Source organism: Triturus cristatus, chromosome 11 (assembly GCF_964204655.1).
Source record: "Triturus cristatus chromosome 11, aTriCri1.1, whole genome shotgun sequence".
Lineage (NCBI taxonomy): Eukaryota > Metazoa > Chordata > Amphibia > Caudata > Salamandridae > Triturus > Triturus cristatus.
This window is the reverse complement of record NC_140594.1, coordinates 616,325,367-616,350,190: the sequence shown is the minus strand read 5'-3', so window position 1 is coordinate 616,350,190 and position 24,824 is coordinate 616,325,367. Positions and strand designations below refer to the sequence as shown.

Below are 24,824 nucleotides of genomic sequence, written 5' to 3'. Positions count from 1 at the left end.
TATTTCAGATAAGCGGTGGTGAAGCACTAGGTTTCTTTACTCCACAGGGGCTGCTGTAGTGAAACATATATGCAGATTTGGGGATGTCACGTTTAGGTGTAGATTTACATTAGTATTCTGATTAGATGTGGTTTGTAAGGCACAGGGGCAGGTACTACAATGTTGGTGTAAGCGTATCTCATAAAATACACTGTCATAATGTCGCAAGAATAGGCTTCTAGTATGTACGGAATGCTTCTATGCCCTAAAGCCAATATACCACCCCTATCTCCTATTCTTCTTTGGTATTCTCCTATCTGGGAGGGTTGAAAGCCCTTTGTCTGCCATTCTGTGGCCACTGTCCAGAAATAAGTCCCACATACAAGCGCTGGTCTGTACGCCCACTGCCCAAAGCATGTAGGAATAAAGGACGATGTGTCTCCGGAGAAGGGCTGGAGCCGCAGCAAGGCCCCACAGCTTCGTCACGGGTACAGTAAAGAGTTCTGAAGTGCCAGCATGGTAGGACAGACTCTGGCACGCTAGATGTTAACCAACCACCAGCATATTTCAGTAAACATAAGGAACAGAATTCATCAGCCCAATCACAGGTCATATAGAATATTTATAAACCGTATAACATTAACAAAAGTATAATTTACAAAGTTAATTCACATATATTCTGGAGGTAAGAGGTGCTTCTGTCCGAAAAATTTACAATTTCACAGTAGAATTCACTCAGAGCAAGGAGGTTTGGACGGCTAGTGCATTTAAAAAAAAATTCCATAAGTGGTTCAGTCCTGGTTTGACTGGGCACTTGGCACCCCCGATCATACAAGGCAGGGGCTCTACAACATCCGGCTCTGGGAGCATGGCTGTGGCCAGTCAGAATCCATCCAGGCTGCGCTGGTTTTCACAGGTCGGTAAACGTGCCCACCGAGGCAAAAAACACAGGTGGTGATTCAAACCCTTCCCCCACCACACCCAGGCGAGGAGGGTGCTCCCATCCAACGTATGACGTACTGCTGATCTGCACCCCAGACGTATACAATCCTTGCGTATTTGCCCCTCTGGCTGCTCCCTTTTGGAAGTGGTGCTGAAGTGTCGGAAGGGGCCGTGGTGGGCAGACACCGATAAGTGCCGCACAGATCCAACGGGCTCGACACATCTGTCGTCATAGGCAAGAGGCAGAATCACTGCGTCACAGGTCGGTTCCATCTCTGCTCGAGTCTAGGGGAGCCTTTTACTGTCTTTGCCTCTTTTGCTTTTTCACGACGATGTTGGGCAGGAAGACTTTCCGAGATCCGGGACGGGGGTTCTCCAGCACTGCATCCTCTCTGCAGGAAGGACAGGAAAAGTCAAAGGTAAATACAGCTTAATAGGCAACGTTAAGGGGTCCCTATTAGCCCCACATGGATAGGTACATACACCCCCTCCCAGCGCTTGTACCTTCTTGCATCTATTAGAAGCAAGGACGCTTTATTCTCCCCTGGCCAGCTGCCCCTTCTTACATACCTGGTGTGCATACGTCTGTTGAAAGAGGCCTTTCTCAGCGTGTTTGGGGGATCCACCGCCCTCCTCGCGACCCTGGAGATGAGCTCCTTTACTCGCTCCCACTGGGAGGGCTCACTCTGCAGAGAAACATCCAGAAAAGGAGGTCAAACAAAGGAAACAAAGAAAGGACTATTTGGTGTTGAGCATTGTGAAGCCCCACTCCCCCCATTCGCCCTCCAAACTGAAACTGCTACTGCTACTTATGTTTAAGTAGTTTGAAGTGTCCTGCGGCTCTGTACTCTACTCCAGGTGTCTTTGCTCTCACACTTTGATCACTCACATCAGGTTTTTTAAATTAGGTTAAACTGCCACTCATGCTCCGAGGGAGTACCCTTTCTGTTGTGACTCACGACCCTCAGCCACCCATCAAGTCTCTTCTGTCACAGACCACATCAAGACACCCACGACCCCGACCCCCCCCCCACCACCCCACCCCCCTTGCCTGCAACACTCCAAATGAGACTACGGGAGTCCGGCAGGATGCAGGGGTCTCGATGCAACACACGGGTAGGAGCGGTCTTAACTTGACACACTATGTCAAGAAGCCTGCCTTACAGCCAATCACGCTCCAGACCAGGACAACTATCCAGATAACTATATAACAGGTCACAATCTTTTACATAAGGTCCCTAGAATTGGCAGTAGAAGACATCACAAAGGGCTTCTAGTACAAGACGGTCCTCTGCATGGGGATCATAGTATAGCTGCCAGACTCCTGCATTCACCCAATGACGGGGACCAGAGTTCCAGAGTCAGACACTGACCTGTTCCCCCCCCCCCCCATTCATAAGGGGCTATCTCCGTGCTCCGGGAGCAGCTCACCTTTTGCCTCCGGTATGGCACATTTGAAGGGATCCATCCGTCAGGGGAGTCCTTCAGGTCAGGAGTGCTCACGAAGCTCCCCAAGATGGCTGCTGAAGGGCGCGCTCGTGTACCTGAAAGAGAATACGCATTTTAGTAACCTTTTTTGGAACAAAGGAAAACATTCCCCGAATTTGCCTTCCGTTGCCTTGGACCCTGAACCTACCCGCTCTTAGTCAAAGCTGCTCCACAACCCAAGTCGAAATCCAGAAATCCCCTTAGTGCTAGCCTTTTCTAACCAGTGCCCTTCAAGCAAACTTCCTTCCTGCAGTATCCTCAGTGGGAGCTTCCTCCAGAAATAAGTCGCTCATTATGGCTGGCTTACGCCCCCTTGGTTTACTCGGTCACGCCATTTTGACATCAACAGCATCAGTGCAGCATATTTCTATTCTACCATTTGTATGGTCTTGTAGCTCTTCGATCTGGGTGCCTTTCTCTGTATGGTTCCGGGAATTCTCATGGCCAGTCATCTCACCTCTTGGACTATCACCTTTCAACATATTTCTGAAGACATTTTGAGTAAGTGAGACTACTTTCACAGATGTAGCTCAAATGCCATTTTAGATAAAACGCAAACAATTAATTGCACGCGTGGAAACGCAATGCCAACCTTTTCCCAAAAAGTTGGGATTTTGACTGGGGTGAGGTGGGCAGTGAATCGGGAAAATTGGCATCCATACCAGTCACTCACTCAGTGGATTGGAGTACCCTGTCAAACATAATGCAGGAGAGCCCCACCCTGTTAATATTGGAAGACTGCTGTGACAGCTTTCTCCTGGTAGCCCCCCCATTTACCTTGTATTGGAGCGAAGTCCCACAAGTTGCCCACGTCAGAGGTTGACATTGACCGCTCTCTGAAGGACACTCTTGGTCCACTTGAGGTGGTGGTGGTGGTGGTGGTGGTGGTGGTGGCAGCATCAGTCTGACGGGCTAGGTGCAGGTCTTGCTGAGAGGCTCCCAGAGGGGGCGCTGCCCCACATATCTCCTGCAGGAGGAAAAAGAATGCCATTGAGTGCTTCAAGAAACCTCTGGGGGTGGCTGACAATTCACTTTCAGCTAATATATGCCCATTGGGGAGCTCTGGCATAAGTGCCAGACTAGTATGGATGCCCACTAGAGTGTCTGACATTGGTATATGGTTAGTATGAATCACAATGAATTAAAAAAAATATATATGTTAAAAAAAAAAAAAGGAGGACCATTACAAAGAAAACCATAAGCGCATATTTCCAAACTAGGTGCGGAGTAACGTGTGCGGGGTGGGGGCAGGAGAGTGGTTTCACAGAGGGAGCCCAGCCCGACTGGAGAGAAAAAAATAGAAAAGAGGATATAAAAGACAATTGTGCTATTAGTTTCTTGCAGAAGGGCTTGCAGAGTGTGTAAGAGTTGATGGTCTCATGGGAGAGGTGTTCTAGGTCCGGGACAGGTCAGCCTTCTTTCACGGGGGGCGCCAACAGTGCAAGCAATTAGCGTTATTGTCCAAAAGCCTCGCTTGTGAGGCAAAGTAATGGGAAATGGATAGACTGATTGGGGACATTTAGGAATAGTCCCATCCCTTTTGTTAGTAGGTGGCCACTGAGGGCGGTGAATGGTCCCTCACCTGCTCACTTGCGGTGCCCCGGAGTCGTGCCTCGATCGCCCGCTTCTGCCGCCGCAGGCTCCTGTTGTTCAGCTGCAGCTCGGCCATTTTCTCCAGGACCTGGCACACCTGCTCCAAGTAACGCAGCCCTTGCCCGGGCAGTACCATGGGGTCATCGTTCTCCATCTGTGGTATTAAGAAGCTTATGAGAAAGGTGTGGTCCCAACATGTGCAGCAGCATACAGATCAGTAGGGTTTCATACGGTCCTTCTGCTCCTCCATCTTCTTAGCAGCACCCACCCCATGTGTTAACTGCCCCTCCACCACCCGCATCACCTCTTCCTTGTAACCCGACACAGGATACTCCTGCTGCCCAAAGCTTGCATCCTCTCTCCCCTGTGCCCACTCATCTGTGTCTATTGACTTAAACTGGAATTGCCACAGGACAAGTTCACACTGTGAGTACTACAAGCAACCAAACCACTAGCAGCAACCAAACCCCACAATAGCTTAAAAGCCCGGCACCCGGTGCCTTGAGATATCGGCCACATAAAACTGATGTGCTTAATCGTTTATTCCTTCAGGCCCAGACCTCATCACATATCATAACCAGACTTCCAATGCTGTTGAACATATAGGGGGTCACTGTAATGCAGACCACACAGGCAGATGAGTCCTCTCCCTGCCCACACTCCCACTCTCTCCTTCGTAGACCCCACAGGACTTCAAGTGGGTGGCCTCATTGCTATATCCAGAGCACAAGGTAAATAGAAAACAACTTTATTAATCACCACACACTCTTACAAACCAGCACTACCCCAAGGAGTAGAGTGCTACCCACCCACAAAGCGCATCAGCACCTCATCCTAGGTAGAAGGCACTATACCAAATGCTACTACAATATCACGTGCCCTGTGCACCACTGCTACTTGGACAACCACCAGCCCCGTTGGCCCCCACATTCTCTCGCATTTCAAAGTCTGCATCCCGCCTTCCCTACTCTGTTCCCGCCCCATGCACTCGGAGTGAAGACAGGGGAGACGCAGTCTCAAGCACGGCCATTTAACTGACTTCCAGAACTTGCATGGCCTCCGTCCACCATGGGGGAGGGAGGATCCAGCGAGCTCCGTTCGACTGCGCGCTCATCTGCAGTTGAAGTGATGACCATTAATTACCTAGCAACACAACAGCAGTCTAAAGAGAACGCAGAGGTAAGGGTGTCACTGTCCACCTACTGCTGCCTCGGAAAGAAAAACTTCCACGTTCCAAAACAGACGCTAGGGGGAGCGCGAGAGCGCTCAGGTGCCACGACAGGCCTGCACTATTATAACAGAGTACAACGGCTCCCAGGCAACCTCATCAACATGGCGCCGGCCACAAAACCAAAGAACCAGACAGTTCTCGGACCTTCACAGGCGGGACCACAAAACCGGCCCCAGGAGCCCCATTAGGTCTTGGCTGATACAAGGGGTCAAGTTCAAGGTCCCCTGAAATGTGCAAATACTACCGGGCAGGAGGCCAGGTCAGCCACAGAAACTGGTACCGGCAAAACCCAAAAACCTAAGCTCAGCATCTGCACGCCTGATCACCCAGAGGGTTGAAGCACCGCGATAGATCGAGGGCAGCCCAGGCTGCCTGAGGTCCAGAACAAGAACCCTAGGGAAGAACTGAGCAAAATGCGCTTCAGGAAATTCCTGGAAACTGATCTCTTCCAGCCAGCATCTACTGGACTTGCACACAGAGCAGGGCTTACACATGAATATTGCACTACATGAATTCATCGACACTGCGATCTCACGAACTCTTGGTCTACTTCCACAGAGCCCCGAAGGGACTCAAAGGCAACATGAATCGCTCGATCATACAGCCAAATAAATAGAAAAGCTTGCAGCCCTGGTAACTTCACCCCACCACACAACCGCTACCTGACACCAGCACCCTCATATGGAGCTTCACTAACCAGGTAAGACCAGGCACCATTGCCACTAGGCAGGGGCCAATATGGGCATCCAGGCGTCATAAGCACCCATGCCCAGGTTATGATGGACTTTGCACAGGATTCCCCCCTCCACACCCAGACAGTGGGGCACCAAAAACTAGGATGTTCAGCATCCATAAAGCCAGAGCTTCTCTCAGATTGGCTTGCACCCTCAATGCGGATTTATGACGACCCCACAATTGATAGATATTACATGATGCCACCGCCCCACAAATCATTGAAGTCTGCTAAAATGTGGGCCAAGAATGGGACCCCAGTGCATGGTGTGAAAACATTGGGCTGTGGTGGACCATCGGGTGCGTGATACTAGACCCATAACCACCACGAGCAGGCTACAGGTTGGAGTCCATGGGCAATGGATGTAACGTGTGGTCTTCACACACGAGGCGAGGCCTCTGCACGGTAGTGGCAATGGACACCAAATCTGAGCTCCGGCATAGGTATGGGCTTTGGAAGGGACAGCTCCCGGGTAAGGTATGGTACTACGGCCTGAAGCTACTGATCACCAAGGGCCTCCACTACTTTGGATCCATAAATACTATGTCTAAGTTGTGGGGAGGGCCATGCCATCCCCCCCCATAGGACCACGTGTGGCTCTAGACTGGGGAGAAGATGGACAAAAGTTCTAGACTGCGCTTACGAGACAGTGGACTGTAAACAGTCTTGCTTAAGTCCACGTGGCACAAGGCGTGGTCTCTGGGCTAGGAAGCACCTTGGGATCTTCTGGGCACCAGAGGTAGAGTCACTGGGCACTGGGTTTAGGAGCCAATGTGCACTAGGAGGACTCTGGCTGGAGGTCACCGAACACTAGATGTGTACTCTGGACTGGGGAGCCTGGACATTAGGGGTCGACTCTGGACTGGGAAGCCTGGACACTTGGTGTGCGCTGGGGCCCGTATGTGTAGGTTCCCATACGAACAGTGAACCAATCATCGGACAGGGTTCCAACGGAGTTCAGCAGCAGGTCTGGAGTTCTGCCCTCCAACGGAGTTCAGCAGCAGGTCTGGAGTTCTGCCCTTCCAGTTCCACCCATCTCCGTGGCCCATCCCTGAGAAACTGGAGGATTTCCAGGTATGAGGTGAGAGGGCACCTAGCATGCCAGGAATAGCGAATAGGCAGTGAGTCACTGCATTCCAGGGCTGGTCATCACCTGTAAGAATGTGGCGACAGCCGGCGTTACACCTGCAGCAATGCTCCAGCACCGTGAGCCTCCCCAGCGAGTTAGAGAGCAGTGCTTATTCTGTACTATACAACTAAAGCAGTGTACGCTTCTTCCTCCAGGAAGCTCAGTCCAAGTATCTATCCCACGCCTTCGATGTAAACTTCCTTCCTGCAGTATGCTCCGCGTGAACTTCCTCCCGAAGTCCTCTCCGTACTAGTTTCTCCTAACCTGCCCCCTTGATGTGAACTTTCTCCCAGCAGTAACATCAGTGCGGGCATTCTCCAGATATGCTCCCTCAGAGCTAGCTAGCTCTACAACATGGGCACTCGCTAACATTTGGCCAGTGAAGTGACCGGAGGCCGCATTGATACTAGCAGGGTGGTGGTGGTTAAAGGGGGGGGGGGGGGGGAATAAGGTGGTTGTAGGGGGAAGCACAGCCTATACATCTAGTGGCTGACCTGCACAATGTCCTGGATTTAATCCCAGCTTCTCCACATTGCCTAGGATTACACAATTTGGTAATTTCACTTTTTCCCCCTCTTCACTATCATAGAGGACGTTGAAATACAGGACTTCAAGATGTGCACTGTACAAAACCTTATCTTGTGTTTGATTTAATAAACTATAATGTTGTTCATGTACAATAGGAACCCAGGGCACCCACACGGTGTACATAACAACGGTCTTGTCACATAGTTCACTATTGACCGGGGGAGGTGGCGGGGAGGGGGGGGGGGGGGGGGGGCGTTAACATTTATATTTGAAAACCCACTACAAAAAAAAAAAAAAAAAATGTACTTAGCAATGTGCGGATATAATCTGGTGCACTAAGGTGAATTGTTTCTGTATGTTCATGAAATAGTCTTCAAAATTCAAGAAGTTTATCATATTTTTACACTTTTGTTGCAAGAGGTCTTTAAAAATGAAGGTGTTCCTGAGGTTAAGGACACCCCAGTTACTTCCTTTCTCTAAAATTAATTGACCTTTGAGTAAATGTTTGCTATTTAACACCTTCTTAGTGGGAGTGCTGAGTCGAGTAAACAGCAGCCCAGTGCTGCTGTTGACCAGGGGCCACATGCTAAGGTCAGGAGGGCCGCAAGCACCGCTGGGCTGAACTGCAATATCACTGCTCTAAACTGTACCCTAGGTATACATTTCCTTCCTGCAGTATCCTCAGTGGGAGCTTCCTCCAGAAATCCTCTCGGTGCTAGCTTCTTCTAACCAGTGCCCTTCATGCAAACTTCCTTCCTGCAGTATCCTCAGTGGGAGCTTCCTCCAGAAATCCCCTCGGTGCTAGCTTCTTCTAACCAGTGCCCTTCATGCAAACTTCCTTCCTGCAGTATCCTCAGCGGGAGCTGCCTCCAGAAATCCCCTCGGTGCTAGCTTCTTCTAACCAGTGCCCTTCATGCAAACTTCCTTCCTGCAGTATCCTCAGTGGGAGCTGCCTCCAGAAATCCCCTCGGTGCTAGCTTCTTCTAACCAGTGCCCTTCATGCAAACTTCCTTCCTGCAGTATCCTCAGTGGGAGCTGCCTCCAGAAATCCCCTCAGTGCTAGCTTCTTCTAACCAGTGCCCTTCATGCAAACTTCCATCCTGCAGTATCCTCAGTGGGAGCTGCCTCCAGAAATCCCCTCGGTGCTAGCTTCTTCTAACCAGTGCCCTTCATGCAAACTTCCTTCCTGCAGTATCCTCAGTGGGAGCTGCCTCCAGAAATCCCCTCGGTGCTAGCTTCTTCTAACCAGTGCCCTTCATGCAAACTTCCTTCCTGCAGTATCCTCAGTGGGAGCTGCCTCCAGAAATCCCCTCGGTGCTAGCTTCTTCTAACCAGTGCCCTTCATGCAAACTTCCTTCCTGCAGTATCCTCAGTGGGAGCTGCCTCCAGAAATCCCCTCGGTGCTAGCTTCTTCTAACCAGTGCCCTTCATGCAAACTTCCTTCCTGCAGTATCCTCAGTGGGAGCTGCCCCCAGAAATCCCCTCGGTGCTAGCTTCTTCTAACCAGTGCCCTTCATGCAAACTTCCTTCCTGCAGTATCCTCAGTGGGAGCTGCCTCCAGAAATCCCCTCAGTGCTAGCTTCTTCTAACCAGTGCCCTTCAAGCAAACTTCCTTCCTGCAGTATCCTCAGTGGGAGCTTCCTTCAGAAATCCTCTCGGTGCTAGCTTCTTCTAACCAGTGCCCTTCAAGCAAACTTCCTTCCTGCAGTATCCTCAGTGGGAGCTTCCTCCAGAAATCCTCTCGGTGCTAGCTTCTTCTAACCAGTGCCCTTCAAGCAAACTTCCTTCCTGCAGTATCCTCAGTGGGAGCTGCCTCCAGAAATCCCCTCGGTGCTAGCTTCTTCTAACCAGTACCCTTCATGCAAACTTCCTTCCTGCAGTATCCTCAGTGGGAGCTGCCTCCAGAAACCCCTTCGGTGCTAGCTTCTTCTAACCAGTGCCCTTCATGCAAACTTCCTTCCTGCAGTATCCTCAGTGGGAGCTGCCTCCAGAACTCCCCTCGGTGCTATCTTCTTCTAACCAGTGCCCTTCAAGCAAACTTCCTTCCTGCAGTATCCTCAGTGGGAGCTTCCTCCAGAAATCCTCTCGGTGCTAGCTTCTTCTAACCAGTGCCCTTCAAGCAAACTTCCTTCCTGCAGTATCCTCAGCGGGAGCTGCCTCCAGAAATCCCCTCGGTGCTAGCTTCTTCTAACCAGTGCCCTTCAAGCAAACTTCCTTCCTGCAGTATCCTCAGTGGGAGCTGCCTCCAGAAACCCCTTCGGTGCTAGCTTCTTCTAACCAGTGCCCTTCATGCAAACTTCCTTCCTGCAGTATCCTCAGTGGGAGCTGCCTCCAGAAATCCCCTCAGTGCTAGCTTCTTCTAACCAGTGCCCTTCAAGCAAACTTCCTTCCTGCAGTCTCCTCAGTGGGAGCTGCCTCCAGAAATCCCCTCGGTGCTAGCTTCTTCTAACCAGTGCCCTTCATGCAAACTTCCTTCCTGCAGTATCCTCAGTGGGAGCTGCCTCCAGAAATCCCCTCAGTGCTAGCTTCTTCTAACCAGGGCCCTTCATGCAAACTTCCTTCCTGCAGTATCCTCAGTGGGAGCTTCCTCCAGAAATCCCCTCGGTGCTAGCTTCTTCTAAGCAGTGCCCTTCATGCAAACTTCCTTCCGGCAGTATCCTCAGTGGGAGCTGCCTCCAGAAATCCCCTCGGAGCTAGCTTCTTCTAACCAGTGCCCTTCATGCAAACTTCCTTCCTGCAGTATCCTCAGTGGGAGCTGCCTCCAGAAATCCCCTCGGAGCTAGCTTCTTCTAACCAGTGCCCTTCATGCAAACTTCCTTCCTGCAGTATCCTCAGTGGGAGCTGCCTCCAGAAATCCCCTCGGTGCTAGCTTCTTCTAAGCAGTGCCCTTCATGCAAACTTCCTTCCTGCAGAATCCTCAGTGGGAGCTGCCTCCAGAATTCCCCTCGGTGCTAGCTTCTTCTAACCAGTGCCCTTCAAGCAAACTTCCTTCCTGCAGTATCCTCAGTGGGAGCTTCCCCCAGCAGTGCCCTATGCATGTGCTTACAGATAGTAGTGTAGTCAGTGTGATCTTCCCCCAGCATTTCCCTGTTTGTGCGCTTCTTCCAACAGCATTAGATGTGCTGGATCACACCAGGGTAGCAGCACAGCTTATTTTCAGTTGTAGGCTTTCAGTTAACCACTCAATGTCTCTTGGAGCTGTAAATATTATTCTCTCCAATTTCTCCCATCGGCCTAAAGCATATGTTAACTAATTTGTAAAAAGTGACACCCAGTTCTGGGAACATTGCGCCTCGCTGACAAAGCAATCTGGTAACCCTAAACTGCACACTTGGAGTGGTTCCTGAGGCAGGGCCCGCACACACAGCATGCAATTCCACCCCAAACACCCTCCATTACCCTGCAGTTCTCACCTCCACCTCTTGCTGGCAGTCTTCCTGCAGACTCTGCAGTCTTAGCTGAGCCAGCTTCACCCGCCTGGGCCCGGGTGCCCTACAGGGCTCTTGGCAATGCCTCAAGTTTTCTTTCAGCGTGTCCATGCTGGCACCCATATCCTGAAGTGCACCTGCCTGGAAGGTGCCCATGTCCAGCGAGGGCAGGCTTCCACTGTGACGTCTGGTCAGAGTCACGGATGGCGCTCGGCGGCCAGGGCGCTCCACGGAGGTTCTGGTCTGCTTTGAACGCTGCATGGCCTGCTCCAGCTTGGTGTTTACCTTCTGCGGGACCACATCACCCCAGTCCTGCTTAATCTGTGCTCCCTCCCTGGTCGCAACCAGGTCCTTTTCCAGGCTTGACCAGTTCAATATATTTGGTAACTCAGGTGCGTCTAGCAAGAAACTGTTGTCTGACTCAGATGTTGAGGGGGAGGCCTCTCCGCTGCCCATCTCCACTCCAGAATCTTCTGACTCCGACTTGGCCAGCCGATGGCCCTTGGCGTAGAAGTCAAAAGCCTGGAAGAAGCCATCGGCTCCCAGTTGTTGCCCAATGGACTCCCCTAGGGACTCTGCCTCAGGGGGCTCCCACCTGTCCAGGTCACCATCCATCCTGGAGGTAGAGACAGACGTCACCTGCTCTTCGGTCTCGCAGAGTTGACGGTAGGTGCTAGTCGAGGTCAGCACCAGGCAACCACCAGACGAACAACTCCCTGGTCCATCTGTAGGCGAAGGGAGAAGAAAATAAAAGTCAAGACAGGAGTCTGGTGAGAAACCGAGTCAAAATAAAAGCCAGTGATTCTGGGTACAGAGTGGTGCTGGTGTTAGAGCGGGGGAGGCTGGCTGCTGCTCTCTGTCCTGTTAAGCAGCTACTGCTGGAAGCCGGCCTCTGACAGGTAGATGTGGCCTGCCCTCCTCCCGTTAGGTACAGCTGACTCCGCCCCCTCTAAGGAGGTCAGGGTCAGATTTCTGTGTTAAGAAATAAGGGGCGTTGTGAAGTACCTGTTGCGCAAGCTGCGGAACCAGCTACCACAGGCAGGGCAGGTACAGCGACTCCTCCGTGGAGTGGGAGCGGCCGCCTCCCCCAGCCCTGCACTGGTTCTCACAGGCGACTGATGCTCCCGGTGCCCCGGAGCCCAGCCGCGCCTTTACTGCAATGTAAGGTTATCAGATGACTCCATGCCAGCGTGGGCACCCTGTTCCAGGCATCGACTTCCATTTTACACAATTTGTTCGTTTTAGTGCAATTGTTCCAGTCGAAAGCCTACAACTCCCATGCTGCTTGAAGCCGTTAAATTGATGCCCAGGACTAGGAAGCGGGTCCAGTGATAAGGAGTCGCCTGAAACGTTACTGTAAGAAAGCTCATTCAAAAACGAACCACTTCGCTTGGCTTTGTTAAAATAAACCTGGCTCTGTCCGCCTGCGGAGTGTAACCCCATCCTGCGGTGCCCAAAACCACAGACCGCAAGTACCGGATGGGGCGGTCAGCCGCCGCGCCCACGTGAAAGGCCGTCGATGCCACGTGCCTGCCCTACAATATCCCTCCTGGCCAGATACCACCTGGAAACTCCCCTCCCCAAAAACCACCAAATGTCTCGGAAAGAGCGTCGCCTCAGTGCTAAGACAACATGCATGTCAGTGACACGCGGCCCTTCGCCAGACCCGGCTTTTCTGCCGAACACCACGCTGCATTCTAAAAGCCAGGAACTAGATGGGTGGGCTAAAAAAAAATCCTAATATTAAGAGCCCTCTGTCTAAAATCCCAAGGTTTAGCTCATGGAGTGGGCCACTTGGCAACTGAGCTACCAGGAACGTGGCTGCGTTTCTACGCGTGTGTTGTTTTAAAAGGCCCCCAGCCTAACATCTCCCAAAACCCGAACCTTCCAGGAGTAATGGGACCCTGACTGGATTTTACCCACTGTCCATAGCGCCAGTCTGATGTGAGTGGTGTCCCGATCTCTCCCAGTCAGGAGGAGGGGGAAACCAGTTTCAAAACCGGAGTGTTCCTGTATGAAATCGGTGCAGTCTGAAAGCTGTCAGGTTTAATGAAAACAATTTGGTATTTCCCCTGAAACATCTGTACAAAGAGAAAGTCAGGACTTGAAAGAGTGTGACCCCACAGCTGACACGTGACCCCATGCCATGCCTGACACCTTCACCCGCCCACACCTTTTCATTTTAACCAAGAACATTGTGAATTCTGGGACTCGTAGTTCCGAAAAATCAGTAGCTCCTTGCCTTTTAGCAAAAATGCATGTTGCACCTTGGGACTTGAAGTTTCACCGTCCTTCCTGAAACTATCCGCTCAAAAATCCCAATGACCACAAAAACAGGATCGAATTAAAGTTTACAGTGTCCTGGGTGATAATCGCCAGCTCCGCAAATTCAGTGATGGGCACACAAACCCCCTACCCACAGTATGGGAGTGGCACCTGGAATATTACAGCTCGCACATTCCAGACACGTCTTAGAATCAACATGGGCATGCCAGGGAATTGGCTTTTTTTACGCGTGTTATTGGTGAGATTTGCTGTAGCAATCTTAATTTCACGGTTATAGGGTGTAACACTCATTTAAGTGAGTGTGTGTGTAATTGGCGCGTGTCAGGAAATACTTGTATTGCACCCATCCATTTCAGTGAGACGTGGTTAATTGCAATTTCAGTGGCATAAGGCGCAAGCGCATGAATTCAGAGCCTGCAAAGGACTTGGGTTTAGGATTTTGTTGAAGGGTGTATTTCAAAAGAGCACGTGCACATTGTATCTAATTTAGGTAGAATTAAGCTAAATATTCTTCATGTGGGATACTATAAATGATTGGCTTTGATTATTTGTTTGACTTTTAGTTGGGTTTTCCGTCTGCATTCATGCGTGTAATCACAAAATGTGGTAACTGGAAGCCTTGAATGTAATTTCGGGGAGGGGAAATTCAGGCTTGAGGAAAGCTTCCCAAGAGGGGGGGGGGGGGGGGGGGAGCCTGTAATACGGCCTGCCAGGGTTGGCGCCCTCTAACTGCACCAAATCGACGCTACGAATATGCAAATACATCAAGGCATTACAAAGGGGCTGGGGCGACAGCCGCTACCTGACCCCTCCAGGGAAGGTGTAAATCGGCACCTGTGGACAATGCGGCATGGGTGAGGGGGTACAATCTACATACCATTCACAGCTCAGCAGGAAACCTGGGGGGTTAATGCCGCACACAGGGCGTTAATGAGCACCAATCCACCCAGCCCTCCCCAGGACCCCTGACTTTGTGCCCCAGAGACACCAGCTGCTAACCCTCCCTTCTGCATCCGCTGGGCCCCACCCACTGGCTGCAGAGCCCCTTGTCCTGCAGCTACTGCGCACACACCCTGTCGGTGACGCCTATCAATAGTGCCTCAGGCGCAGAGGCGCTACGGGGCCCACTGTAGCCAGATCATGTATGTGTAGTACAGAAACTCTGGGATGGGGTCCTTGTGACCAGGGCCGGACTGGCCCATCAGGCAACGAGGCTGTTCATTTCTGGCTGTTTGTGGGCATGTTTTATGGTCAGCGTGGCCCGTTTTTACTGTTGATTTACCCGGTATTTCAACAAACACAGCCTGCAGCAAGCTCATATGCTTGCCGCCTTCCATACCTTGCAAAACACTTAATCACTGTCTTTACAAGTTCAAACCAGTTACTATCTGCAAACATGGGGCACTTTATTCAACTACCTCATTTAGTAATTGGGCCGCTTTTATGGACTCTGCTCGTCACTCCACTTCCCACAGCGTCCCGAGACCTGCCTTGTACAAATAAAACCCTGAACAAGCCTCCTCAGCCCCCCCCCCCGCCCAGGGCGGAAGCAGCAGGTGAGAAGTGCCGCAGGTATTCCTGGAATCCGCCCGTTAATGGCCGGAGCCAGCTGAGAGCCCGGCGTGCGCGCCCGGCCGCATTCCAATGTGGGGCAGGGGAAAGCGGGGCAGGCAGCAAACCGGGGTCGATTCCTGAAGGGAATCACTGCAAGGGAAAGGGGTGCAGGCAGTGAACCAGGGTCGGTTCCTGAAGGGATTCACTGCAGGGAAAGCGGTGCAGGCAGCGAGACCGGGGTCGGTTCCTGAAGGGATTCACTGCAAGGGAAAACGGTGCAGGCAGCAAACCGGGGTCGATTCCTGAAGGGAATCACTGCAAGGGAAAGCGGTGCAGGCAGCAAACCGGGGTCGATTCCTGAAGGGAATCACTGCAAGGGAAAGCGGTGCAGGCAGCAAACCGGGGTCGATTCCTGAAGGGAATCACTGCAAGGGAAAGCGGAGCAGGCAGCAAACCGGGGTCGATTCCTGAAGGGAATCACTGCAAGGGAAAGCGGTGCAGGCAGCAAACCGGGGTCGATTCCTGAAGGGATTCACTGCAAGGGAAAGCGGTGCAGGCAGCGAGACCGGGGTCGGTTCCTGAAGGGATTCACTGCAAGGGAAAGCGGTGCAGGCAGCGAGACCGGGGTCGGTTCCTGAAGGGATTCACTGCAAGGGAAAGCGGTGCAGGCAGTGAACCAGGGTCGGTTCCTGAAGGGATTCACTGCAGGGAAGGCGGTGCAGGCAGCGAGACCGGGGTCGGTTCCTGAAGGGATTCACTGCAAGGGAAAACGGTGCAGGCAGCGAGACCGGGGTCGGTTCCTGAAGGGATTCACTGCAAGGGAAAGCGGTGCAGGCAGCGAGACCGGGGTCGGTTCCTGAAGGGAATCACTGCAAGGGAAAGCGGTGCAGGCAGCAAACCGGGGTCGATTCCTGAAGGGAATCACTGCAAGGGAAAGCGGAGTAGGCAGCAAACCGGGGTCGATTCCTGAAGGGAATCACTGCAAGGGAAAGCGGTGCAGGCAGCAAACCGGGGTCGATTCCTGAAGGGATTCACTGCAAGGGAAAGCGGTGCAGGCAGCGAGACCGGGGTCGGTTCCTGAAGGGATTCACTGCAAGGGAAAGCGGTGCAGGCAGCGAGACCGGGGTCGGTTCCTGAAGGGATTCACTGCAAGGGAAAGCGGTGCAGGCAGCGAGACCGGGGTCGGTTCCTGAAGGGATTCACTGCAAGGGAAAGCGGTGCAGGCAGCGAGACCGGGGTCGGTTCCTGAAGGGATTCACTGCAAGGGAAAGCGGTGCAGGCAGCAAACCGGGGTCGATTCCTGAAGGGAATCACTGCAAGGGAAAGCGGAGTAGGCAGCAAACCGGGGTCGATTCCTGAAGGGAATCACTGCAAGGGAAAGCGGTGCAGGCAGCAAACCGGGGTCGATTCCTGAAGGGATTCACTGCAAGGGAAAGCGGTGCAGCTAGCGAGACCGGGGTCGGTTCCTGAAGGGATTCACTGCAAGGGAAAGCGGTGCAGGCAGCGAGACCGGGGTCGGTTCCTGAAGGGATTCACTGCAAGGGAAAGCGGTGCAGCTAGCGAGACCGGGGTCGGTTCCTGAAGGGATTCACTGCAAGGGAAAGCGGTGCAGGCAGCGAGACCGGGGTCGGTTCCTGAAGGGATTCACTGCAAGGGAAAGCGGTGCAGGCAGCAAACTGGGGTCGATTCCTGAAGGGAAAGCGGTGTAGGCAGCAAACCGGGGTCGATTCCTGAAGGGATTCACTGCAAGGGAAAGCGGTGCAGGCAGCAAACTGGGGTCGATTCCTGAAGGGAAAGCGGTGTAGGCAGCAAACCGGGGTCGATTCCTGAAGGGATTCACTGCAAGGGAAAGCGGTGCAGGCAGCGAGACCGGGGTCGGTTCCTGAAGGGATTCACTGCAAGGGAAAGCGGTGCAGGCAGCGAGACCGGGGTCGGTTCCTGAAGGGATTCACTGCAAGGGAAAGCGGTGCAGGCAGCACACCGGGGTCGATTCCTGAAGGGAATCACTGCAAGGGAAAGCGGTGCAGGCAGCAAACCGGGGTCGATTCCTGAAGGGAATCACTGCAAGGGAAAGCGGTGCAGGCAGCAAACCGGGGTCGATTCCTGAAGGGAATCACTGCAAGGGAAAGCGGTGCAGGCAGCAAACCGGGGTCGATTCCTGAAGGGAATCACTGCAAGGGAAAGCGGTGCAGGCAGCAAACCGGGGTCGATTCCTGAAGGGATTCACTGCAAGGGAAAGCGGTGCAGGCAGCAAACCGGGGTCGATTCCTGAAGGGATTCACTGCAAGGGAAAGCGGTGCAAGCAGCAAACCGGGGTCGATTCCTGAAGGGAATCACTGCAAGGGAAAGCGGTGCAGGCAGCAAACCGGGATGATTCCTGAAGGGAAAATCACACTAGCGAATGAAACCAGGGATTCACTGCAAGGGAAACCAGTGCTGGCAGCGTAACCGGGGTGGATTCCTGAAGGGAATCACTGCAGGAGAAACCTGTGCAGTCCACATACCACTGGTGGAAGCCATGCAAACAGTGTCATCGCTTGAAGAGAAAGCTGCAGGCAACGAAACTAGAGCCATCAGTGTAAGATACACTAACGCAGACATTGAAACCACAATTATTAATGCAATACCAACAAAGCAGCTCATATCACCACATGGCCAGCCAGTGGCAGATAAACAAGTGAGGGCAATGGAACCAGAGTCATCACTGCAAGGGCAACACACCAGTGCAGGCAATTATAGCCATACCCTCACTGCAAGATAGACCAGAGCAAAAAATAAAACCAGTTCATGTTGTAAAATCGCAGCCTTTAGTGCAAGGCAAGCCAGCGTGGGCAATTAAGCCAGGGGCGTTACTGCAATGCACCCACTGAAACCGGACTCTCTCCTGAAGGCAGTGCAGGCCATGCAACCTGGATACAGGGGCATAACTGCTAGGGCAACAAACCAGTGAAAGCATTGACAGCAGTGCATCACTGCAAGGCAAACCAGTGCAAGCATTGACACCAGTGCATCACTGCTAGGGCAACAAACCAGTGCAAGCATTGACACCAGTGCATCACTGCTAGGGCAACAAACCAGTGCAAGCATTGACACCAGTGCATCACTGCAAGGCAAACTAGTGCAAGCATTGACACCAGTGCATCACTGCAAGGCAAACCAGTGCAAGCATTGACACCAGTGCATCACTGCTAGGAAAACACACCAGCGCAAGCATTGACACCAGTGCATCACTGCTAGGGCAACAAACCAGTGCAAGCATTGACACCAGTGCATCACTGCAAGGCAAACCAGTGCAAGCATTGACACCAGTGCATCACTGCTAGGGCAACAAACCAGTGCAAGCATTGACACCAGTGCATCACTGCAAGGCAAACCAGTGCAAGCATTGACACCAGTGCATCACTGCTAGGGCAACAAACCAGTGCAAGCATTGACACCAGTGCATCACTGCAAGGCAAACCAGTGCAAGTATTGACACCAGTGCATCACTGCTAGGAAAACACACCAGTGCAAGCATTGACACCAGTGCATCACTGCTAGGACAACAAACCAGTGCAAGCATTGACACCAGTGCATCACTGCTAGGACAACACACCAGTGCAAGCATTGACACCAGTGCATCACTGCTAGGGCAACAAACCAGTGCAAGCATTGACACCAGTGCATCACTGCTAGGGCAACAAACCAGTGCAAGCATTGACACCAGTGCATCACTGCTAGGACAACACACCAGTGCAAGCATTGACACCAGTGCATCACTGCTAGGACAACACACCAGTGCAAGCATTGACACCAGTGCATCACTGCAAGGCAAACCAGTGCAAGCATTGACACCAGTGCATCACTGCTAGGGCAACAAACCAGTGCAAGCAATGACACCAGTGCATCACTGCAAGGCAAACCAGTGCAAGCATTGACACCAGTGCATCACTGCTAGGGCAACAAACCAGTGCAAGCATTGACACCAGTGCATCACTGCTAGGGCAACAAACCAGTGCAAGCATTGACACCAGTGCATCACTGCAAGGCAAACCAGTGCAAGCATTGACACCAGTGCATCACTGCTAGGACAACACACCAGTGCAAGCATTGACACCAGTGCATCACTGCTAGGGCAACAAACCAGTGCAAGCATTGACACCAGTGCATCACTGCAAGGCAAACCAGTGCAAGCATTGACACCAGTGCATCACTGCTAGGGCAACAAACCAGTGCAAGCATTGACACCAGTGCATCACTGCAAGGCAAGCCAGTGCAAACATTGACACCAGTGCATCACTGCTAGGGCAACAAACCAGTGCAAGCATTGACACCAGTGCATCACTGGAAGGCAAACCAGTGCAAGCATTGACACCAGTGCATCACTGCTAGGGCAACAAACCAGTGCAAGCATTGACACCAGTGCATCACTGCAAGGCAAACCAGTGCAAGCATTGACACCAGTGCATCACTGCTAGGAAAACACACCAGTGCAAGCATTGACACCAGTGCATCACTGCTAGGGCAACAAACCAGTGCAAGCATTGACACCAGTGCATCACTGCAAGGCAAACCAGTGCAAGCATTGACACCAGTGCATCACTGCTAGGGCAACAAACCAGTGCAAGCATTGACACCAGTGCATCACTGTAAGGCAAACCAGTGCAAGCATTGACACCAGTGCATCACTGCTAGGGCAACAAACCAGTGCAAGCATTGACACCAGTGCATCACTGCAAGGCAAACCAGTGCAAGCATTGACACCAGTGCATCACTGCTAGGGCAACAAACCAGTGCAAGCATTGACACCAGTGCATCACTGCAAGGCAAACCAGTGCAAGCATTGACACCAGTGCATCACTGCTAGGGCAACAAACCAGTGCAAGCATTGACACCAGTGCATCACTGCAAGGCAAACCAGTGCAAGCATTGACACCAGTGCATCACTGCTAGGGCAACAAACCAGTGCAAGCATTGACACCAGTGCATCACTGCAAGGCAAACCAGTGCAAGCATTGACACCAGTGCATCACTGCTAGGACAACAAACCAGTGCAAGCATTGACACCAGTGCATCACTGCTAGGACAACACACCAGTGCAAGCATTGACACCAGTGCATCACTGCTAGGACAACACACCAGTGCAAGCATTGACACCAGTGCATCACTGCTAGGGCAACAAACCAGTGCAAGCATTGACACCAGTGCATCACTGCAAGGCAAACCAGTGCAAGCATTGACACCAGTGCATCACTGCTAGGGCAACAAACCAGTGCAAGCATTGACACCAGTGCATCACTGCAAGGCAAACCAGTGCAAGCATTGACACCAGTGCATCACTGCTAGGGCAACAAACCAGTGCAAGCATTGACACCAGTGCATCACTGCAAGGCAAACCAGTGCAAGCAGTGACACCAGTGCATCACTGCAAGGCAAACCAGTGCAAGCATTGACACCAGTGCATCACTGCTAGGGCAACAAACCAGTGCAAGCATTGACACCAGTGCATCACTGCAAGGCAAACCAGTGCAAGCATTGACACCAGTGCATCACTGCAAGGCAAACCAGTGCAAGCATTGACACCAGTGCATCGCTGCTAGGGCAACAAACCAGTGCAAGCATTGACACCAGTGCATCACTGCAAGGCAAACCAGTGCAAGCATTGACACCAGTGCATCACTGCTAGGGCAACAAACCAGTGCAAGCATTGACACCAGTGCATCACTGCTAGGGCAACAAACCAGTGCAAGCATTGACACCAGTGCATCACTGGAAGGCAAACCAGTGCAAGCATTGACACCAGTGCATCACTGCTAGGGCAACAAACCAGTGCAAGCATTGACACCAGTGCATCACTGCAAGGCAAATCAGTGCAAGCATTGACACCAGTGCATCACTGCAAGGCAAACCAGTGCAAGCATTGACACCAGTGCATCACTGCTAGGACAACACACCAGTGCAAGCATTGACACCAGTGCATCACTGCAAGGCAAACCAGTGCAAGCATTGACACCAGTGCATCACTGCTAGGGCAACAAACCAGTGCAAGCATTGACACCAGTGCATCACTGCAAGGCAAACCAGTGCAAGCATTGACACCAGTGCATCACTGCTAGGGCAACAAACCAGTGCAAGCATTGACACCAGTGCATCACTGCAAGGCAAACCAGTGCAAGCATTGACACCAGTGCATCACTGCTAGGGCAACAAACCAGTGCAAGCATTGACACCAGTGCATCACTGCTAGGACAACACACCAGTGCAAGCATTGACACCAGTGCATCACTGCTAGGGCAACAAACCAGTGCAAGCATTGACACCAGTGCATCACTGCAAGGCAAACCAGTGCAAGCATTGACACCAGTGCATCACTGCAAGGCAAACCAGTGCAAGTATTGACACCAGTGCATCACTGCTAGGAAAACACACCAGTGCAAGCATTGACACCAGTGCATCACTGCTAGGACAACAAACCTGTGCAAGCATTGACACCAGTGCATCACTGCTAGGACAACACACCAGTGCAAGCATTGACACCAGTGCATCACTGCTAGGGCAACAAACCAGTGCAAGCATTGACACCAGTGCATCACTGCTAGGACAACAAACCAGTGCAAGCATTGACACCAGTGCATCACTGCTAGGACAACACACCAGTGCAAGCATTGACACCAGTGCATCACTGGTAGGGCAACAAACCAGTGCAAGCATTGACACCAGTGCATCACTGCAAGGCAAACCAGTGCAAGCATTGACACCAGTGCATCACTGCTAGGGCAACAAACCAGTGCAAGCATTGACAGCAGTGCATCACTGCAAGGCAAGGCAAGGCCAACCAGTGCAACCAATGACCCCAGCTCCGTTACTACGGGCAAATGAAACCAGAGCCATTAGTAGCAACAAAAAGTTAGCGCTTCCAATGAAACCAGGGCCCTCACTGCAAGGGAAGTCGGTGCAGGCAGTGAATCCACCGCCATTTCTGCAAGAGAAGCCAGGGCGCCGGAGAAACATGAAACCAAGGCCTAGAAGTGAACGCAGCTGCACGCCCGGCTGGAAATTCCAATTCCACAGTTGTAAAGAGGTTTGTAGTGGACAGAGGCGAAGCTATCGATGGTGCAGCAGGTACAGTGGCACTGGGGCCCACTGCACCCCAAACATAACCATTTTATTACTACCAAACCAAGAGACGTGGGAGTGGACACTCCCCTCGCGTGCGTTAAGTCTCGTGGCGATCCCGGTACAGCACTGCTGTAAGCAAGGGTAAAGGTCACTTACACACGCTGAACCCACCGTACCAATCGCCGGCTCTAGGCTGCCATATTAACAGTCTTGCACAGCAGTTCTCTCACGTTCACTTCTAGGGGGTGAGGGGGCGGGGTCTCACTCTCGTGACACCCCTCTCTCTTGAGGGAGTCTCTCGCTATCAAGCATTGCCGAGGGCCTGCAGCAGAAAGGAGGGCCCGAGGGGAAAATTAGAGACCAAAGAGGCGCCACGAGGCTGCATGAGCGTCTGTTAAACTACACGTCATTAACGACACCCGTCTACGAGACGGGAGCCGAACCCAGGTCCGCCAGAGCCGACGCCCTCGCCTCAGGCAGTGAGCGCCCCTACCGGGTATACAACGAGTTATGGGGAGGCCAGAGTGCCAGCACACAGCTCGCATCAGGGGCGTCTAGGGATGAGTCTACAGACCCCCTGGGGTGTCGCAGGCGGGCCATGCGGCAGAGTGACCAGAATCTCTGGAGCCAGGGGTGCAAATCACCCCCTTCATGTCGGGGTCTCCTATCTTTTCTGTAGAAAGAGCTACTGATGTTCAAAGAAAAGCAGACTGGGCTACTGACAGAACGACCTCAGTGGCCAGCCACCATATGCAACATTAGCAGCCGTGATCCCCTCAGCCCCTCCCGAGAGGCTCTCACAAAGTGCAATGTCTCCATGTGAGTGATATCTAAAAATCATAGCAGCTATGCCACTAGCACCAAGGAGTTAATAGGTCTTCCCAAAGCTGCATGATGTATCTCTCAAATATCAGTCTTAAATACATGTTATTTTCGAAATGTAACCATTTTCACCAAACATCAGCTTAAGGAGTTCTGAAAACACACGTTTGTTACGAATATATGCTTGTCAATGTATATATATATATATATATATATATATATATATATATACACACACACACACACACACGTTCATCTAAACAAGAGCCGTTCATTTGGTGTAACTAGGCTGCACGAGACCCCGATCCTACTTTATCCGTTTGGGAGTCGAAGGGTTAAGGGGGGGTGCAACATACCTTTGCTCCACAGCCTCTGGAGGTTGAACTTCCTCTGCCTCTTCATCATCGTCACGCTTCGCGGCTCAATATCTCCGCGGACCGGTGTGCAGCGGCCCGCAGTGACCCCTGGTGGGTGGGCTTCGAGCCCTGGCTGCAAAGGTAGCGGGCGTTAGCTAGGGGTGCAGTCAGCCTTGATGGGAAGGGCAGCGAGCCTTGGCTGGGATAGTGAGCCCAGCTAGGAGTGGCGGGGGGGGGGGGGGGGGGCGTGGGGTTGACCCTAGCTGGGGCCGATGTGACGCCAGATGTGGCCTCTGGCTTGAGAAGTAGCGAGTCCCTGAGTGGAACAGGGGTTCCGGCTCTCCAGTAGCCCGTACGGGGGGCGGGTATCGTGGGTCTTGGCGAGGCCTGCTGTGGGTGCAGCGGACCACAGCCCTCGGTTGGAGTCAGGGGCCGGGGGGTCAGTTGGGCAGCAGCGCTCCCGGCTTCTGGGCTCGGGTACCCTCGTCCGAAAAGCAAGGAGCTCGGAGCAGTCCGCTCTGGAGTCTGGGAAAGTCTTCAACGCCCACCGCATGCACCAGCTGGGTTTAAGTATTGGGCGGGTTCCAAGTGGTCCATCAGCCGGGGGTGTGGACGTGTGAGGAGGGCAGCAAAGCAGCTCCGCCGCAATCTGATAATAGGCCTGGAGGGCGGGAGCAGCACCCCCCCGTGAGGCATTGTCCGCAGGCCTGGGTCCTCCCACCGCCCCCGCCTCTTCCTCCTGGACTGGGACTTCTGAGACTCTGAAGATTAGCCGGAGGGGGAGCCCCTCTCATAACCCACGTGCAGAAGTATGAGAATAATGTACGAGCGGAGGAGGGCTGGCCATGTGCAAAGAAAGGTTAAATAACTGGAGATTGCATTCACTGACAGGCCTTTCGAGCCACCTACGTATGACCCACTGCCTGGCGCGTGACTACCCCAACCCCACCGGCCTTGCATGAAGTGGATGATTTTTCCCACGGTTCTACCCAAGGAGCAGCCGCCCAATTAAAAACTATCTTAAAATGTGCTATTACATCCCTTCCCCACCCTTTAAAGACTACAGAATTCCGGCAAATTAGGTGACTAAAATAAATATTTTGTTTACACCGCCCCTTTCTGCGGCGGATTTTGGTGCCGGCATAAGTAAACAGACTCAAGCCAAACATCTCAGAGAAAGAGTGTCCTTATCACAGCAGGGGGTCCTCACGCATTAGGCCCAAAAACTGGCCTCTCCATCGCTGAACCCTCACCCAGGAAATACTTCTGTCACAGAAACAGCCACTACAAAATCTCTTCTCAGACATGCACTCCATTGAATAATGCACATTTATATAGTGGACGCTGCATATTCACGGCGTTTTATCATAAACAGTGCTACTATCGTCCGTCGCTCGCATGTGCCCGCGGCCAACTCTCTACTCTCAAAGTCGAACAAACACTGCCTGGAAAGATCTGGAAAACATTCTGTTTGCCATGGAAACAAAATTGTAGTTCTATTATGTAAGTGGTATTAGCTCAAAGTTATTTAATGTATCAATAATTACAGAAGGAACGACCAAGTCAGAAGTTAACCCGGTGATGTATCGAATATGTTCAGTAGCACACATACACCATCTTTTTTTTTTACTCGTGGCTTGCACGCTGCACACACCTC

At 52.3% G+C, this 24,824-nt stretch overlaps 1 protein-coding gene across 2 annotated transcripts; it reads right to left on the bottom strand.

Annotated features, from left to right (window-relative positions):
* Window positions 1-581: 581 nt before the first annotated feature.
* On the bottom strand, window positions 582-23,363 carry C11H8orf58 (chromosome 11 C8orf58 homolog). 2 transcript variants are annotated; one of them, XM_085633996.1, is made up of 7 exons: window positions 23,168-23,363; window positions 11,037-11,776; window positions 3,992-4,156; window positions 3,187-3,376; window positions 2,353-2,465; window positions 1,492-1,607; window positions 582-1,313 (listed from the first exon to the last, which is right to left on the bottom strand). In XM_085633996.1, the coding sequence occupies exons 1-7, from the start codon at window positions 23,214-23,216 to the stop codon at window positions 1,220-1,222; spliced, it is 1,467 nt and encodes a 488-aa protein (XP_085490122.1). In that variant the 5' UTR covers window positions 23,217-23,363; the 3' UTR covers window positions 582-1,219. The 2 variants fall into 2 exon arrangements, with proteins under 2 accessions (XP_085490122.1, XP_085490123.1); XM_085633997.1 differs by lacking the exon at window positions 23,168-23,363 and adding an exon at window positions 12,975-12,996.
* Window positions 23,364-24,824: the final 1,461 nt, after the last annotated feature.